General features: G+C 37.0%; 1 protein-coding gene across 1 annotated transcript in view; it reads left to right on the forward strand.

Moving 5' to 3' along the window:
• Positions 1-19,568, forward strand: part of csmd2 (CUB and Sushi multiple domains 2) — a 264,361-nt gene that overhangs the window by 194,719 nt on the left and 50,074 nt on the right. Inside the window, exons 34-43 of the mRNA XM_028036079.1 lie at positions 5,688-5,783; positions 6,223-6,426; positions 7,485-7,609; positions 10,227-10,323; positions 10,693-10,797; positions 10,956-11,074; positions 14,051-14,120; positions 16,117-16,233; positions 16,415-16,624; positions 18,843-19,031. Coding sequence (XP_027891880.1) covers positions 5,688-5,783; positions 6,223-6,426; positions 7,485-7,609; positions 10,227-10,323; positions 10,693-10,797; positions 10,956-11,074; positions 14,051-14,120; positions 16,117-16,233; positions 16,415-16,624; positions 18,843-19,031 — 1,332 coding nt within the window. The remainder of the gene's footprint in view (positions 1-5,687; positions 5,784-6,222; positions 6,427-7,484; positions 7,610-10,226; positions 10,324-10,692; positions 10,798-10,955; positions 11,075-14,050; positions 14,121-16,116; positions 16,234-16,414; positions 16,625-18,842; positions 19,032-19,568) is intronic.

The raw sequence follows: 19,568 nt of genomic DNA on the forward strand, positions 1-19,568 counted from the left end.
AGACAGACTTTACCCTTCACAGACAGGCAGGGATGGATGGATCAATAGATGGATGAAATCACGCTCCATGAGATGTTTAATGTCTGTGATATTGTTTATATAACCTTGTCTTAAAACGTCTTGAGTTTGATCTCGGACAAAAGAAACGTGCATCCTTTTCCTTCAACTCCACAATTTTGAGTTGGGCTATCACAAAAAATGCATTGCATTTTTACATCAGAACACACCTACATGTGGAAAAATATCGAGAAGTAGACACTGTATGTAGACTCCCCGCTTCTCGCCCGAAACGTTTGCTAGAGATGGGCACCAGTACCTACTAGGGACAAGGGTGTTAGAAAATGGATGGATGGAGACACTTTGTTGAACATACAGCATTGGCATATCCGTGCTTATTTCCTGTATCGACAAGACAATAACCAATGAAGTACATAGCTTTAATGATAGCTTTGCAACCAAGAACTTATGTTTTATTTAGGTTTATTAAAATGTGCGTAAATATACATCGACCGTCATTCAAAATACAATATTTTACATCTCAATTTCAGATTCATTTGATTCCAGTTTTTACTTAGATTGAGAAACTGTACTTGTTTGGTTCGCTAGCCTTAGGGATAAAAATATTTTGGTTTGAGTCTAACACAGTCTTGGAAAAGTCAATTTGCAGTTCAGTAAACAAGATGCTGTAATAACTAAGTACTTTGGCTGACAGGTTCACTGAGTTATCCAACCAAACATGGCAGACCTGATGTACTTAAGAAAGAGAAACATCTGTGTTGCACTATAATGCTGTGTAACTGTCGTCTATAAACCGATATTCTCTACCTGTACCTAGTGCAGATAGCAAGACATAGAATTACATGTTGATCTACAATTTGGAAGATCTACAATCACCCAAATCCAGTCCCACTTTCTGTCAATTTCTAAAATGTGTAATTGAGCACAGTTAATATTTCACTTTATTTTTTTACTGAATGGTTGTGTTATTTGTCAGGCTGAGAAAATTACTGTAATCAAAACACAAGCCAATTCACTGTTATTAGTTAACCTTGGGAAGCACATTACATTAAATTAGTCAGACTAATGCATTCAGCAATATGTTACTCTCTCTCAGATGCCTAGGAAAGCCAATCTTTGAGAAGAAAAGGCAATGATTGTGAATTACTGGGGACAAACAGAATAAAAGAAGAAAAGAGAAAGAAGAATAAATGAACAATAAAAGGTGGGAATTAGAAGAAGGTGACAGCATGTAGGCAAGATTGGATGAAAGGACTGAATAAAGAAATCAAGAAGACTTATCTAAATGCAAATTTTCAAACTCATTGGGAAAAAAAAAAAGGCAATTTCCACCCTCATGGTCATCTAACATGAGGGACTGAGGAGTCTATTAAAGTTTGACCAGTTATATTGCCAATGTGCATTTTCTGCCTCTGTTTTACTGGTAGCATGCTGCTAAATAAATTCAGAACTTTGCTTCCAGAAAATGTAAAATCTGCTTGCTGTAGCTCCCACAGGGCTTCGTCTTTTTTTTTTTTTTCTCCTTCTTCTTCTCACTCTAAAGCTGATTGAATTGATGCAACAGCTGGAGCAGTAATTTTTCACATTATTTTTCATGATACTCAAATCTGAATCAACACCCTCTGAATTTTGACCACCGACTTCCAGCCAAAGTCAAATCTGTCCTTGTCAGTCCTTCCATATGCCAGAGCAGAAAATCATTTCAGTCCAAACTGGTTCAGATCTGGAAAGTTGCCGTCGGTCAGATCAGTTTCATGCCGACATGCCTTTGGTGCGCGTGGATGAATATCTGCCTTTCAGTGCAAATTATGAAACACCAACCCAAGTATAGCCTTGTTAGAAGTACTTCTTCTAATAAACCTCCCAGCATGCCTCAGCAGTCCTGTAGTGAAAGCGTAGCAGTAACAATGATGATTTATTATACGCTATTTGAAATTCAAACCCACTGCATTTAAATTTGAAGAAACAAAACCAAAAAAAAAACCATAAGCGAAATTTGTGCACAAATTATAGACTCACTAGTTCACACACAGATGCTGCCTCTGGGGTTAACCGCGTCTACCTCCCACTAGAGTGTGACAGCAAGCAGACATAGAATAATGAGATTCACTGCAGAGAGCCAGTTGGCAGCTCAAACAGAGTAAGAAAGAGAAGCAGAGACTGAGGTGCCCACACTTCATATCATGTTTGGAAAAAAATGTGTTGACTGACAACAATGACGGGATTTTCTATGTGTAATTACAGGGGAAGCTAATGAGGATTCACAAAGTCACTTCAACATATACATTAAAAACATATTTTCTTCCTATGTCATTGTCTACAGTGAGAAATCTTTTATGTTGTCATGCACTCATACAGTGTCTTACGAAAGTATTAATATGCTAAGCACTTTTTAATCTACTCACAACAACGCAAAATAGTCCATCCCTGGAAAGGACGAATACACATGGCTTTAAAACTCAGAAAAATATTTTGCGGTAATAACAAGTTGATTTCTTTTGAGGTAGCTCTCTCAACATTGCACATTTCTACCAATTCCCAACTCTTAGTTCCAAAGTATCACCAGAGCTGCTGTATTGGATGGTGAGTATTTGGTGAACGGCAGTTCATTTTCAAATCTTGACAAATACTCAACCAGACTTAGGTCTGGACTTTGCATATGAATATGCTTTGATCTAAGGCCAGGCAATAAATAAATTATCAATTAACTGAATTTGCTGTTAAGACTATTAATTTTTTTTGAAAATCAAGTTGTTCTTTCTTTGTTTTTATTTTTCCACCAATATGCTTTTTAGGCTTCCATAGCTCAGTGTAATGTGGGCCCACCCAACAATCATGCTCTTAAAACATGGTTGTTTTACAGGCATGATTCACAGCTGGACTTTGAATTCAGATCAACTCCCTGAGGGAATAATTTAAATAAAAGTAGTTTTTTGAAAATACATTTTTTGTTTGAATGAAAAGAAAGGGAACTCGGTATGAAAAAAGTTATAATTTTATTTTTACACCATATTGCTACAGCCCTACTTTGATCTAAACAATTGCACTATCGCTCTGAGTGTATCTTTATGGTTGCCTTTCTCCTGGAATGTGAACCTCTGGTTCAGTCTTGTTTTTTGTTGTTGTTTTTTCTTTTCCCCTTGGCCTTTAACACACTTTCTTCCAGAATTATACTGCCTTTGTCTTTATTACCATCAGATGAGAGTAGTTTGCCTGTTTCTGCCAAGGACAAGCTGCCCCTCAGCATGATGCTGTCATTATTACATTTCGCCATGGGGATGGTGTGTTCAAGGAGACGTGCAGCATAATTGATCTCTACAGATAGTGTTCTACATTTTAAACTGTTTTGTTTGTCTCACTGGAGCATCTTCTGTCACATGTTTGCTCTGTAGCAATGTACAAATGGCACTTTAACAGATTTCTTTCAACAAAACTCATTCATACAGACCAATTGTGAGGAGTTTGCTTCAAACCGTTATGTCAGATTCCACCTCTTGAGGTCTGGATGTCTGTAGTCTAGATTTACCACAAACATAGCCGTTTCTCTGATTGATGCTTCCACTGTTTTGATCTGCTATGTGGCTTATGTATAGAATTTGACTGTTTCATGTCACATATTTTGGCTGAAATGAATTTAATGAGGGCTGAATTTAAATTCTGCATTTGCATATGTGGGTTTTTTGGGTAAACTGTGTACAAACAAGAGCTTCATCTAAATGCTCATTTTTACTTTCTGAGTAGAAATGAGCTAATTGGTTGCTTGGATTTTTACAATTGCACACTAAATTGTGGTGTTTTGTAAAACCTTGCAAAAAGAAAATTTATTTAAAGTTATTTATTTGACTTTTTATATCCTTAAAAATCTCATCAGTCCTGGTCAGGGGGCCCTTGATTTTTGCCTCTGCAATCTGCAGTTAACATAAGAAGGTGCTTGATTGTGGAGGGCCACAGGCAGCAGGTAAAAAAAAAAAAAAAACGAAAATCAACCTTGATCTTGATTACATGGCAGTGAATTACAGCCAACAAGGGATGTAGTCCTTCCAGCCACATCTTGAGCACCTGCCACACTGTTCCTAATCAATGCAGATACATCAGTAATGATCTGCTCATTAGGAGATATTGTCAACAAAGACATAGAAAATAAGCCAATATCTGAAATCAGTTTAACCTTACAAGAGGAGGACACAGAGTGAGGTGTAGGCTATAACTTCCTAGCTCCAAGCCATGATTAGTTGTAGATTCAACTGTAAGTCTAAGTAATATCCTGGTATTAGGCAATGTAAGTGTGTCCCAGCTAAGCATACTTGTGAAGCCCTATTCACATATGAGGAACCTCAAGCTGCTTTACTGGAAAAAAAGGAAGGACGCTAAAATGGACAACTGAACATTAAAAACAAGTCATTATATTGATGTTTGGAACTTCTTTGTTGTATTCAGTAGTGCCCTGCAGGCCATCACGTCTGAGAGTGCTGAAACTGTGAGCTTCACTTCTGTGTGTCTATTAATAATTCCCTCTTCTAAATAATTTGTTCGGTAGAAAAATACGATGTAGCTGCTTCACCTTGTAAAATGTGTAGCAATACATACAGCTAATAAGGCGAGACAATTTAGAATATGGGCTTCACAAGAATGAGACTAGCATGGGTTTTGCTGAATTATTTTTTTATATTCTAACAATAGTTTAATTATTTTCTCAATTGATTTAGTTGCTTTCTTTTTGAACTGTATTAAATAATCTACAGTGAGTGTAAAATTCTTCAGTCCAGATCTGACTTGTAGATACTGCACATTGTAGGTTTTTATATATATGACTAATTCTAAAGTCTTCACAATGCCAGAATAGTTTAAAAACATAAATCTTTTGTGTATTCTCAAGTAAAATAAAGGTGTATTACACTCAAAGAGGTTGATTTTTTTTTTTTTTTTTTATTAAATTAAACTAGAGATGATCAAATGCAGTTTATTTTAAATTATCTGTTGAAGTGCAACCTGAAATGGAAACAAATTTTTGTTTTGTTAGCATCTACATTTAGCCAAATTAAGTATTTTTTTTCAGTATTTACAAACCATCTTCATCTTGTTTATTCAGATGTTTTCCATAGACTCCAAAATGCTGCTATATGAATTGTTTGACCATTCAGATGGACTGTTAAGAATACAGGGCAACTCGAGATGTACTTAACCTCATTCTTAAAAACATGATTTACTAGCATGGATGCAATAATCTTATGCTTAAATTACTCACTTTTTTATGTGGGGCTTATAGTAACAGCTTGAAATTACTCCACCAGTCAAATCCACATACTAGTACCAACTAGATATAAGGGACTAATTTCCCTTTGATATAAAATATTGGGGGATTTTCATGTAGAATTATATCGTGACATCCCTACCAGATACCATCATACTACTGGTTTCTGATAGTTAGTCCCTATTTTTTAATAAAAGCCTTTCCCAGCAGCAGCAAATTGTACTGTCTCAAAGTCAGTACATGAAAAAATATATTTTTCTTTCTACTTGCATGACTCATAGTTTCTAAAAGGACCATTAGCATCAACACATAGCAGCAAACAAGACTAAATATTACCTAGAAATCTTTTGACAATATGCTCCCATTGAAACACAGCCCTCAAGGTCGCCCTTTGCTTAAAACCTGCCTTCTCTCTCAGGTGAGTCGTTGCCGTTGGCGACCTCCAATCAAATCCTGATCCGCTTTACAGCCAAAGGCCAATCCAGCTCCAGAGGATTCCATCTGGCCTACCAGGGTAAGTGTAGAGCCCACTGGCACACAGTCCTTCTCCCGTATTGAGAGACTTGTGAATTATTGACTGAATTAATGAACTTCTGCCATTGTTTTAGTTACTTGTGGTGGTGTGTGTGTGTGTGGGGGGGGGGGTGATGTAAAGGGATTTCTATTTTCTGTTGTTGTTTTCCTTAAACAACGTACTGTAGCAGTAGTGACATTTACCACAGCTATCCAAAGGCAAAGTTAGCGCTAGAGAAAGTTTAATGAATAATTAATTCAATCTTGCATTTATATTGTAAGTGAAATGATGGACTGCCAAGACAAGGTCAAACTGTTTTTATATCACTTATTGGATCATATTAAGTATTAACTTGCTTTATAAGCAGTGTGATCTTGTGTATCCAAAGTAAGTTATTAAAACCCATGCAAACTCTTAGTTTTTTTTTCCCCGTTCATAGCGGTGCCAAGGACCAGCGCCACCCAATGCAGTTCAGTCCCTGAACCACGGAACGGTCGGCGCATGGGCAACAACTTTGCCGTTGGTGCAGTGGTCCGCTTTGAGTGCAGCCCTGGCTATGTCCTGGAGGGATCAAGTGCCATTGAATGCTTAACAGTCCCCAATGCCCTGGCACAATGGAACAGCTCCATACCCAGCTGCATCGGTAGGAAATCAATGCTAAAATCAAACACTTACAGCTTACAGTTAAACTATTTTTAGCAGTCTGTGTGGGGGGGTTTTTTGCAGTTTGTGTCCATTTCCTTTCTTTTTCACTAATTAGCTTGTTTGCTAACCAGCTTTCTCTTGTTTGCTCTGTGTCTGCTTCTCATGTGACACCCTAAGAGTTAAAACCCTGTCTCCTCACAGATGTCAGCTGCAGGCCATCACCTGCACTGATGCAGAGATTTAGCCGTGAGGCACACAGGTGCAGGCCATGTACGGGGTCAAAAATACACACCGATGGAAACAGACATGACAACACGGACAGTATTGACAATAACACATGGTCTTCACACACAGGATGTAACACAAGCAGATGCTGTCACCAGATGTGAAATTGGCACAAAAAGCAGGAAAGACTCATCTGATGAATATAGATGAGAGTCAGCAGGAGAGGGGCTTGGTCCAACTTTTTCTTGTTGTTCTGATTACGGAATTAAAGGATGTACCCAGCAAGGCTTGTTCATTATAATCTTTATCTAAAAAGTTTGAAGTATAGTTCTCGAAAATATAGTGCGCTGAAAAATCTTTCATAGCACTTGAACATTACATATTACATCCACAAATTTCCATGCATTTTGTTGGGATTATACAATGTACATTCAAACCCACACAGTTTGTATTGCTGTGAAATGGAATAAACAGTACATAGGTTTTTGGGTTTTTCCCCCAAATATTACCTCTATCGGAGTGTTTGACTACAATCTGAACAACCCAATTCTTTTCACACCCCAAAAAGTCTGAACTTTAATGCCACTACAATATGTGGCATTATATATGCGGTACCTTTCAAAGTGTCTGCAGTCTGATCGGTCGTGACACATTTTATCCGACTTTTACGTTATTGATATGAGACCTGCATCATAATTCTGACGTTCAAAACACAAGAGTAAAAGGCCGATTAAACACTGTTTTTAGCACAGTGGTAGCTGAAAAATAAAATTACTGCAATATTCATTCCATCTTTTAAGCTAATAAAAATTGCTCTTTTTCTGGCTACAGTTCCATGTGGAGGTAATCTGACCCATCGAACTGGCACCATCTTATCTCCAGGGTACCCTGAACCTTACCTCAACAGCCTGAACTGTGTGTGGAAGATTACTGTTCCTGAAGGATCAGGGATCCAGGTTTGTTTGTTGATTTATTTTCTCAGTGTTCTCACACCTCTCCTGGATGTTAGGATTGTCACACATGGCAATGATTTGATGATTTCTGGCAGCACAAAATATGTAACGGTATATACAAATCTGCATTTGTTGACCCATACATATGATGTAGAAAAAAGCCCTTTGAAGTAAGCCTTTCATATTTTCAACAGAGAATTACATGCACGTTTTTGAGGCTTACTTATAAGAATGTACATTTTTGTGAATCTGTTTTATAGAGTAACATGTAAGCCATGTAAATTTGTCACAATAACAAATTTTGCTGGACAATATATCGTCCTAGAAATGATTGTGATAAATGATGAAATTGTTGTTTTGTAATAATAATAATGCAAATACATCCTCTTAAAGATCAATACTAATTTCTAAAGAACATTTAACATTGGAACTGGAAGACATTTTAATTATCCAATATAAATAAGCCAAAAACAAATAAAATGGATTATGAAGTCTCTGCAAACAAACCTGCCCTTCAAAATATATTAATTAGACTCAGACAGAGAAAACAGGCAATTCTGTCAGTTAGGACTTTTGTCGGACAAAAAGGTATAAATTTGCTCCTGTGTACTGGTTGTCAAATGTTTGCAGCATTTTTTGTAATGAGATTATAGGGCTTGATATCTTGAGCAATTACCAAAATTGTCTTAGTGTGCAACATTTTGCACTGGCCTTTTTGCATTTTGTTTATCAGTGAAACAACCCTGTAATTCTGGAGTATCATTATGGCACATCATGGCACAAGCCTTTGATGTGATTTGTGTTTTTTTGGTATTCCAAATTCAAATAATGTATCCATATTCCATTGTGTCAAGGATACCATTTTAGCTTCTCTGGGTATAAGTTAGTGGGTTGAAACTGACCTTGCTCAGGCTCCAAATGTAATTCTGAAGATCAATTTTCTGGAAACTTGAGATCCCTCAACTCGAAATGAATTTATATGTCACTGCTTCCTCAATTACCTCGCCTCTCTTTCCTGGGAGTTTACTCGGTTTGCATATTGTTATTCTTTTTGATACGTTTGTGATGAAACCTTGCTGGAACTCGGGCCAGGTCCCGGCGGAGGCGCCTGCCGGAAAGTTTTTTAGCCCCGTGTTCCAGCCTTTGTGCTTAATGACCTCAGTGGCGTCCCTCAGCTATTAGCTCCCCCTCCTCAGCTCGGTGTCCTTGCAAGTCAAACACGCGAGACGGGCCACAGGTCCACTTAGCATTCTGCTTTATTCACCAACCTCGCCAAAGCTCGGATTTTAAATCGAGCAAAAGTCCGAGCAGACGAGTTACTATGGCGACACTTTGCACAAATTACACCACAAATAAAAATGCTCATAACTACAAGCTCTGTCCAGTTAAACACACGGGGTTTTACTCTGTTTTCATACACACAGTAGCAGATGGCTCCCCATTCCCTGCTTGTTCCTTTTTCACTTTCCTTGTGTCCTCTCTCACCGTTGCTTTCTTCTACCAGCGACCAGAAACACATTAGATTGGAGTGTCTCGAGCCAAAAGAGAACTTAGAGGAGCGAGGTGCCTTGTTGGCACATTTGCTGCGGCCCCCTAATGAAAGATCAATCTGTGATCTGCCTCGTCTCCCCAGGAACCCAGTACACCAGAGCCCCTGCAGCCCCTTTAATTGGCTCATATCCGATCTATAACCATCACAGGCAGCTGAGGAAGGCAGAGGAATGAGTGCGTGAGACGAACTGAAAGGAAGGCATGGAGGAAGTGTAAAAATGAGGGATGACACAGAGAACACTGCATGAGCGAATATACATTTGAAACCAATGTCCAAGGGTAAATTTGCAGCAGCTGACACAGCATGGCTGATGTCAAACATCCATTTTAATCTGTTGCTTGGGCAGTTTCACAAATTTTTGGTGGGCATGAAATTCAGTCAGAACCCATCAAATATAAGTTTAAATCCTTCTTCTGGGGGCAACTATTGTGAGCTGCGAGGCTGCAGTTTCCCTCAGAGTGGGTACGTTTCATCATCCAAGACAGTTTTTAGTACCTTTATGCTCATTTTGCCTTTATTTAATATACCTATGCTGCATTTAATGAACCCTTAGCAATTCTTATTGAAAATTGAGTGCTTAAAACTTTAACACAGCTCATGAAGGTAGTTCTAAAAAAAAATTGAGAGTAACTAGATACACTCCCTTGTTAGATTCATTCAATTTCTTTCACAGGTCTTATTATCCGTATGAGCCATTGTGTGCTTAAAGCACTTATACGCAGTGATTTTGCTAGCCATTCCTATAGTAAAGAGGAAATGGAAAAAAGATGAATTCCTTTTCTATTGTGAGAATTTTTTTTTTTTTTTCCCCATTTTATGGTAAAAATGTTGTAGAAGCTGCGTGTGTCCCGGTCTGAAAGTTAGAAAAGTTTTCACCTAAATTACTTCTAAAACTTCTTCACATACATTTTTTATTGTGTCTCAACCTCATTATTCTTTATCTGTAGCTTTTGCTAGTTGCTTCCTTTTTTTTTTTTTTTTTTTTTTTTGAGCATACCATTTTTGATCTACTCCCTGAATCCATTCGCTCTTTTTAGTGTTACACTAGTGTTTACTTTCATCTCGTAGATCCAAGTAATCAGCTTTGTCACGGAGCAGAACTGGGACTCACTGGAGGTCTTTGATGGAGGCGACAACACTGACACACTCCTCGGCAGCTTCTCAGGTAAAGCTAATTTTGTCTTCAGCTTGGTTAAAACCCATTTATGTAACAGGCAAGATCATGCACCAGTCAAGTTTTACAAAGTATATACACGACTTTGTGTTGTCTTTCACAATCCCAGGAAAATACGTAAAAGTTTGCTTGCAACCTGGAAACATGAGGAAAAAGTTTGAGATTTACGTACTTTTGCAAGGCAATCTATGCTTTATTTGGAGTCGGTTATGCATATAACTTTTCTACAAAAATAATTCCACTAACTGAAGCGAAAAAGTCTATCTCTTTAGCTGTTTGTCAGTGATGCATGCAGTAAGTCATGGCCAGCATATGGAGGAGATTGCATTGCTGAATTCCACTATTAATCTTCTCTCCTAGGTACAACGGTCCCCGCTCTCCTCAACAGCACCTCAAACCAACTCTACCTTCACTTCTTCTCAGATATTAGCGTGTCCGCTGCCGGATTCAGGCTGGAATACAAAAGTAAGTAGAAACATAAGGCCATTCCACTTAGATCAAGCATGAGTTAGTGTTAAAGAATACCTGCACGTATTTGCTAAGGACGCCACATTTTTCCTTTTGAATCTCTTACATGAATCGTAATTGTTTGACATATTTGTTTTTCTTCTTGGTCTCTTCAGCTGTCTCTCTGACCAGCTGCCCAGAACCTGTGGTTCCCATGAATGGCATTAAGATTGGGGAGCGTCTTCAGATGAATAATGTGGTGTCTTTTCACTGTGAACCTGGCTATACTCTCCAGGTAAACTCTTCTGCTTTCATATGAAGTTCAGTCAGGTTTGACCCTCAAAACTACATTGATGGGGTTTTTTATGGCATTTTCAGTGTCATCGTTGTCAGGTTTGCTTTTGAGTTGCTTGTCGAAGCAGCAATGACATCTTTACAATAGTGTATAAATAAAAATGTCCAAGGAATGTGACAAAAGAACTGGTCAAGATTCTCATACTTTTCAGGTTTTGTTCCCTTTACCAATCCATTTTGACCCGTTTAAAGGTACTAACTGAATTTACATTTAGTTATCGTAAAAGTTTTCCATTTGATGTCTTACAACAATAAAAAAAACTGATCTGTATTAGATCCCTCAAGAAAATATTTAGTTTTATAGGCTGTCATTATCAACTCAATTAATTCAAACGTGAACACTGAGTGTAATCTATAATGAGTCTATTATTTTAAAGCAAAAATGGTTAAGAACAAGTTGAGCAATGCCTCCGGAGGCTCACCTTTAGGTGCCAATAAAGAAGGTGTAAAAGAAGGTGCAGTGCCAATAAAGAAGGTGTAAAAACAAACTTGTTAGATCTCAAAATCTATAACCAGTTTCCATCTTTATATTTTATTTTATAACATAAGGATTTTTGTGATGGATTTCCTATAGATAACATATTTTTTTAAAAAGATGTCAGCAGACTTTTACAATGTTAGTAGTTCTAAAGCTGTGCCAAATGCAGTTGGAATGGTGTAATAACCTTCAGTAGAAATACCACTGTGTTTATTTTTGTATTAGCACAAAAATGTGAAGGAAAACTTCACAAGGTGATCTAATTGTTTGTATCTGCAACAATTATTATTATAATAAAACTCTAGCTAAAATATTTTATCAATTTGGTGACAGAAGTTATATCAACGTCATCTTTAGCAACTATAGACATATATCTGAAAAACCACCACTTTGAAAGAGTAGGGGTGGTGCAGCAAAATGATTTCTTTTTCTTTAGGAAATGTATGACAGAAAATTTTAGAAAAAAAATTACTTTTTAAAACTTTGGTAAAACTTAATGCCGTCAATGTGAAAAACCTGTATAGCTTCTGGAATAATGTCCTTGACACAAACAAATCAAAAGCTTCAAGAAAACCTTTATGGCAAGTGGGTCTCGTAAAGTCATTAATTCAACCAGGAGCTGCACTGTTTGCCAGAAGATTCATTTTTACAGCTGAGATTAGACTGATATTGTGTTATGCATCTCAGTGACCCCAAACATACATTTTAATCCATAAGCAAAAGCCTGCAGAGAAAATGTCTTTGGAATTACCGCCTCAAAGTCCAGCAGAAAAGTTAGTTTTTTAAACGCTGTTTCAACATTTCGGCTTGATGCTTTTTAAACAGTTTATTACAGCATTTTGTTGTGCATCTGAGTTTTTCTTTTAATAGCACAGAGGGATCATTAGCAAGGTTTTAGTGGCAATAACAGGACTTTAAATTCTGGATTTCGGGAAACACAGGGGGGCAGAATTAGGTCCCTTTAGTTGTGGTTTTGAAAAGAAAAGTTTTAACTTTAGTTTGTTAGACCTAATTTTGTAACACTTTCATTATTTTTGTATTTTTTTTCACATTAGATTTAGTAGTCAGCTTTGCTATATATCTGTACATTGTGCAATTAATTTTGTTTTCCTAAACCAGCGTGGTTTTAACCCTCCACCTGGTTTTTAATGCTTGATTGCTGCCACATTGCCAAGCTGTTTGCAACCTGCAAATATCACTACAGGCAAAGTGCTGACAGGATCACAGGGCGGCAATGCACACGAGTTGTTTGCAATGAAGTGGCAAAGAAGAAGGTTGTGGTAGATTACATTACCATAGCAACGACTGTGGGGCATGGAGCCTCAAACAGCTTTATGGAGCAAAAAAAAAAACAAACATCCAATGCTGAAAACCAAGCGAAAGGATAACTTTTAACTAAACTGAATAATTTAACTGAATAAATGGTAAACATGTGAATAAATAATTATCCCCAACATCAAAGCCAAGCCTTTTGAAATCCTTCTTTTTTTTTCTGGGATATTGAGGAAAAACAGGATTTTGGTGTTTTACCACCAGCTCGGTCAGGGATAACATCAATGAGCTGAGATTTACCAAGCGGTGAAATTGTGTACCTCATCCACGATGCACAGCTTAAAAAAGGAAGTTTTTCCAAAGCACTTTATATGTTAACAAAATCCTTTTTTAAAAATGATGAATTACTGGTTGGAGTTTCATGGGCTGCAGATCTATTACCTCATATTTTCATCTCTGCTGCTTCTTTAGGATCGTTGTTGTCTTTTCTACTTTGCTGAGCTCCTTTTTTTTTACTTCAAGTATCATAAATTAGGAAGTTCTATTGTAATAAATGTTCTTCTTGCCTTTGAATACAAATCATTAAATCTGACCTTAAGTCAGGAAGAAGATATAAGTAGCACAGAGAGACAAAATGAAGGTATTATTCCTCAAGCTAAGGATTTTCTGAACATCTTGTGAACCCTTCCAGCAGCAGTAACCCATTAAAAGAGACGTGGGAACGAGTATATTCCAGAAGTTCAAAGACTTGACACTGAAATCAGTATAAAGTCTCAACCTTTCGGTTTGTTGTAACAAGCACTTGATCTTAGTGTGACTATACACAGATTTTCAGAAGTGTCTGCAGAGTTCAAGCTTCATCTCCTTTTGAAAGTGAGGCAGTTTATATCTTTGTTGCAGAACTTTGAAAAGCCAAAATTCAGAGAAAATCGTTAAGCCCATTCTACGTAACCACATTTTATTGGGTCTGTAAATTTTTCATATTTAAGAATCTCAAAAATACAGCTGAACCTGCAATATTTTGTAACACTTTTGGTTGATATAGTAACGTAGCCTTCTTCGATGGTCATCTGAAGCAGAGAAACTGGCTCAAATAATTACAGCGGCCAATGAGTGACAGTTTCATTTATCTGTTTTTCCGTGTATTAACACGGACTGTCCTTGCAGGGGAATTCTCACATCACCTGTATGCCTGGAACCGTCAGACGATGGAACTATCCTCCTCCTCTCTGTATTGGTAAAGCTCTTCTGTCACTCTATAATTTGGTTTCACCTACTTCTCGCTCGTTGTGGCATGAAATAAATAACATTGTAAAACTCAACTTTGTTATCTTGAGTCAGAGTGGTTTGCTAAAATATTGAACCCCTTCAACTTTTTCCAATTTTTTTTTAACTTTCCAATTACAAACTCAACTCAAAAGTATCACCTATTTGTTAGGTGGAAGGAAAATCATGCATGTATTTCGAATAAAAATCTGAAAAGTGTGACCTGCATTCATTTTTAGCTTCTCCTGTGGAAACAGGGAAGATGGTTAGGATTGTTGGGAAGATGTATGGAGCTAAATACAGAGCAACTTTAAAAGAAAACTTTTTAGAGGCTACAAAACACTTAAAACAGGGGCGAATATTCAGTTTTCAGCAAAACAACAATCGTTAAAATTTAGCTCTTGAATCATTGTCCTTTTACTACCCCGCTCCCCCATCACTTCCTTTCCATGTTTCTTTTGGTACTTTTGATTATCTGCTGAATCAAGATCAAGTGTATAGGCTTGTCAGCCTTCACATGGCAGATTTTGATATCTGTCTTAATGTGTTTTTTTCTTATTTTATGCCTTTCCTTCACCGTGTTCTGGCAACAAAAACATACACATGCCAGGGATGGCCTTCGTCACACACACACACACACACACCCCAACACACACACACACACCCTATTTTCAAAGCAATCAAAAGGTATAGAAATTGGTTTTTGTTTGTTTTTTTTGCATTTGTACCTTCAAATGAATGTAGCATTTAACCTTGCAAAATTGAGCGAATTCAATGAAAGAAAATGTATTAGGTTCCCACTCTCTTTTGTAAAGTGTTTCTGCCTGTGAAATAGCCTTGACAAATGAGCTGTGCTTATTGGAACAACCTACTATTGCCTAATTAGTTCCATCTCGACACTGATTGGATGAAACGGGAGGAAGATTCATCGTGTTTACAGGCATCAGCAGTTTTCTGATTACAACTGGCTCCTACAGGGTAGTGTTTAACCCTGCACTTATTCTCTATCTGAGAAACACTGCCACAAGAACCCCATTTTCCTGTTTTTTTTTTTTCTTCTTCCCCCTCCGACGTCTGTACATTTTTTGTCCTATTTAATTCTTAATCTACTGTATTGTATTTGCGGGGTTTTTTTTATTTTATTCCGCAGCAGCTTGTCTCTCATTTCCATAGAGATGGGCGAATGTTTTACTGTTATTTCCACTTCTCATCCACTTTTTAAATTAATGTATTAATGTTGGGGAAGGATCTGAGAGCAGAAGATATTTCTTCTTGAGAATCCATGAAGTAATTAATTCTCACAGATGTTCTCGTTAATGAAAAGTTGGTTCATTCATAAGGGCAGTCTTCTGTTTTGATTAAAAATAAGATGTTATTTTACTTAATCAGACATAAAACTTTCATTTATTTTGCTTTTTTATTTACCATTCTTTTTTTTATGCGACTGTGTTTCAGTGGTCCCCATAGATCTGCCCTCTAGAGACAGTGGAGGGATTTGAGTTCCCTCCCCTGAATCCTGAAACGCCTAAAGCATATTGGTTTTAAGAAAGGGGTCAAACAAAAAGAAATTCAAAGATCTTGATGATACCTGTTGCAGCTTTGACCTAATCTCAGATTAAAGAAAGATGATTGGCTTTAACATTTGTGTAATTTTGCCTCCAGTGTGCCTTGTTGTTTTAAATAGTTGATATTTCATTGCTTGTTCACTGTTTAATAAGCGTGAGTGTTTGGTGCTCTTCTGGTGGGTAAGAGAACAGTTTCACTGTGTAATCTTATGCAAAGAAGAGAAAGGCATTCAATTCAATTAATTATCAAAGCAACAGATTATAACTTATACTGCCAAACAATTCACTTTGTTACACAGGATTGTATATGTATGCATTCATGTACTAATGTGGAAAATTCTTTATTTAATTGGTTTATTTTTTGCATTATGCTAATTAAATGTGTTGTCTGGACTCCGCTAGCACAATGCGGTGGAATCCGGGAGGAGATGGAAGGAGTGATTCTCAGCCCTGGTTTCCCTGGCAACTACCCTAGCAACAGTGATTGCACCTGGAGAATATACCTGCCAGTCGGTTACGGTGAGCATCATCAGAGACTTTCGAAGCATAACAAGTTGACTTTTTATGTACCTGCAGAAGACAAATGTGGTCGTGTTCTACAAGTCATTCACATTAAAGATTATGTGCAATAGAACTGGGTTTCAGGTTCTAATTCCAATTTTTTCTTCTCAAAACTATTTTTCCACCCTATTCACCCCAGGAGCCCACGTACAGTTCCTTAACTTTTCAACAGAGGCCAACCATGACTTCCTAGAGATACGGAACGGGCCTCTTGACACTAGTGCTGTGATTGGTCGATTCAGTGGCCAGGACGTCCCGCCGCCTCTTCTCTCTACCTCCCACGAGACCACAGTTTATTTCCACAGTGACCACTCACAGAACAAACCAGGTTTCAGGTTCGAGTATCAAGGTAAGAACCTAAGCAAGAAGAAAATTATGTGGTCAGGGGGCTTACAAATTACCTTTAGATTTTTCTTGACAAAATGCACAAACTGTTTCTTTCCAAGGGGCTATTGGATTAATGATCAATCCAAAATAGCCATAAAGTTCACTCTGTCATCAAAGAATACACTTACAATGCCAAAGTATTCATACCTCTTAAACCTTTTCATGTTTTGTGATGTTACAAACACAAACTTGGCTGTATTATTGAGTTTATGGAATAGACTAACACAAAGAAGAGTGTGCTTGTAAAGTGGATGGAAAATTATAGTTTTCTAAACATTTCATTTTTGTTTAGTTTCTGTAGTGCTTTCATAGCTTTGCAGGAAGAAGAGCATTGAACCCTATTAACTTTTAAAAGGAACTATTTGCCATGGATTTTATTTAGGGATATCAGAGTAAGGAGAGGTTATGTTGGTCTGTCACATTGATGTCCAAATACATTGTAATTTGTGGTTAAAAGCATGAAAAAGTTTGGAGAAGTTGCATCACTTCCCAAGGCTACATTGCTAATTTATGTAAAGTCATTCAGATAAACTGAGATTATTTCTGAACTTATCTTAAAGCTGGCACTAAGAAATAAGCACACTTAGTTGATTTTTCCATTTATATATATATATATATATTTATATATATATATATATATATATATATATATATATATAGTGTATATATATATATATATATATATATATATATAGTGTATATATCGGAAGAAAAATCTGTTGAAGAGCAAAGGTATTGCTAAGTGTAAATTAAAAGCTTTCACTTCATATCTCCATTAGGCAAATTGCCCTTATCTAAACATGCAACAGGCTACCAAAGTTTGTATTTTAATGATTCAACAAGCGTGCCAGCAAATCGAAAGGTAGCATTGTTCATTTACATAATTATGTGCAAATTAGCATATAAATCAAGCTTTGTGTTTGCAAATTCCCTCCTTCTGCAGTATTTGCATGAGTTATCTTCCACAAAGGGAAGCTGCAATCCATAGAAATCAAATCCTTTAGTCATTTTTATATCCCTGCCATCAAGGCTCACTGCCTGCTCTACTCGTGTATCCTAAAGGGGGAAAAGTGACAATTATTTACCTTCGGTACCTCCAGTAACTGCATCATACTCCAGCAGCACAATTCAAAAGTGCCTCTTGTGGGGTTTTTTCCCCTGCAAGCTCCCCTGGCTGAGGGGAAGAATGAAGGAAAAGAGATTGGAACAACAATGATATATTGATGGGGAATTGGAAATGTAAAATACAGGTAGCTTGCATTGCATAAAACACAAAAACAATCTGGCAACCGAGACCCACAGTAGTTTAGGAAGCTGTCATTTGCGTGATATGAATTGGGATTTATAGTCCTCTCTAAAATGATTGTAACTAAAGAACTACTCTTTTTTTATCTTTGCTATACTCTGAAAACATTTGAGCTTAACTATGTGAGAAGAACAATAAAAAAATGAGTATTAAACTTCTAATTTTTTAAGTGATCAAAGATTCTGGTACTGGTGACTATCAAGTGTTTTTGTTCCCACACTGTGTCTTGAGGGAAAATAATACATTTTCAGCCCTATTTGGGATTAAAACTGACAAAATCATTGAGATTTTGAGAAACCTGTTTATATGGTAAATGGTCTGCAATTCTATGTTTCATCAAGCCAGAGGACTCCAAAGCAACCCACCACTCACAGAACAAACTCCAAAACTACTAAGTCAATACCGTCCTCTTTTTAATACTTAAAGCGATCAAATTGAAAAATGAAGAATCATTGCAAAAGCATTAGCCACTTAGCAGTAGATTAGAGTACAAAGTCAGAGAGAAGAAAAACACGTGATGAGTTTACCTGGCTAGCAAGTAGGCCAAAAAAGGAAAGTATGGAAATGTAAAAAAAAAACTATTCTGTGAAATCTCTAAGAACCTTTGTGATAAACTGTACTTGAAAGATATAGGGGTTTACGTTAATCACTTTCCAACTCCGCATTAGTGTAGAGAACTGCAGATTTTTTCAAAACTTAAATAAATGGCCATTAAACTCATTTGTTAATGTGCCGAAACACAGCATTATCAAATTCACATCAAAATAATTTGCAACTATTATCACAAAATCTAACCTTACAATAATAATTTTTTTCTAATAAGAGAATTTGTTGTTTAAATAAATAATCTCATTTTTCCTTGCTTTTGCTACAGCATATGAGCTACAGGAATGCCCAGATCCAGAACCTTTCCGTTATGGAGTGGTGGTCGGCGCAGGCTATAATGTGGGCCAGTCCATTTCCTTTGAGTGTCTGCCTGGATATCAGCTGATGGGACATTCCATCCTCACCTGTGAACATGGCACCACCCGCAACTGGGACCACCCATTTCCTCGCTGCGAAGGTAGGTCACAAAACAATGTCCTCCGACGCCTCCTTGGTAACATCGAAATATGTTTTATTTAGAAATGAAATGGTAAAATAATTTCAGACATGCATGAATGCAAGACTAACCTCATTACATGATAACTTCCTGTTAGGAATTTATTGAGCTCTTACATCATTAGTGTAAAATGCAGCCATGGAGATAATGATTATCTATTATGAATAATGTAATTACAGTGAGTTATTATCCCCTATTAATGAGGCAAAGTAGTCTTTAATGAAAATCAATACTGTGCTAAAGAGGAGTGGAGACAAATAAAAGATGAATAAAAGAGGACCTAAATTGTAAAGGAAAAGTAATCGGTGCTTTTTCTTTTGCTATGTCCTTGACACACTTTCTCACGCTCCAGCTGTTGATTATTCAATAAGCCAGGCAACATTACAGAGGGAGGTGAAGGCCTGGCCATGACAGTGGGACTTCAAATAGGGAAGCCGGGAGATAAATAGAATATATATATATATATATATATATATATATATATATATATATATATAT

Source organism: Xiphophorus couchianus, chromosome 13, assembly GCF_001444195.1.
Source record: "Xiphophorus couchianus chromosome 13, X_couchianus-1.0, whole genome shotgun sequence".
Lineage (NCBI taxonomy): Eukaryota > Metazoa > Chordata > Actinopteri > Cyprinodontiformes > Poeciliidae > Xiphophorus > Xiphophorus couchianus.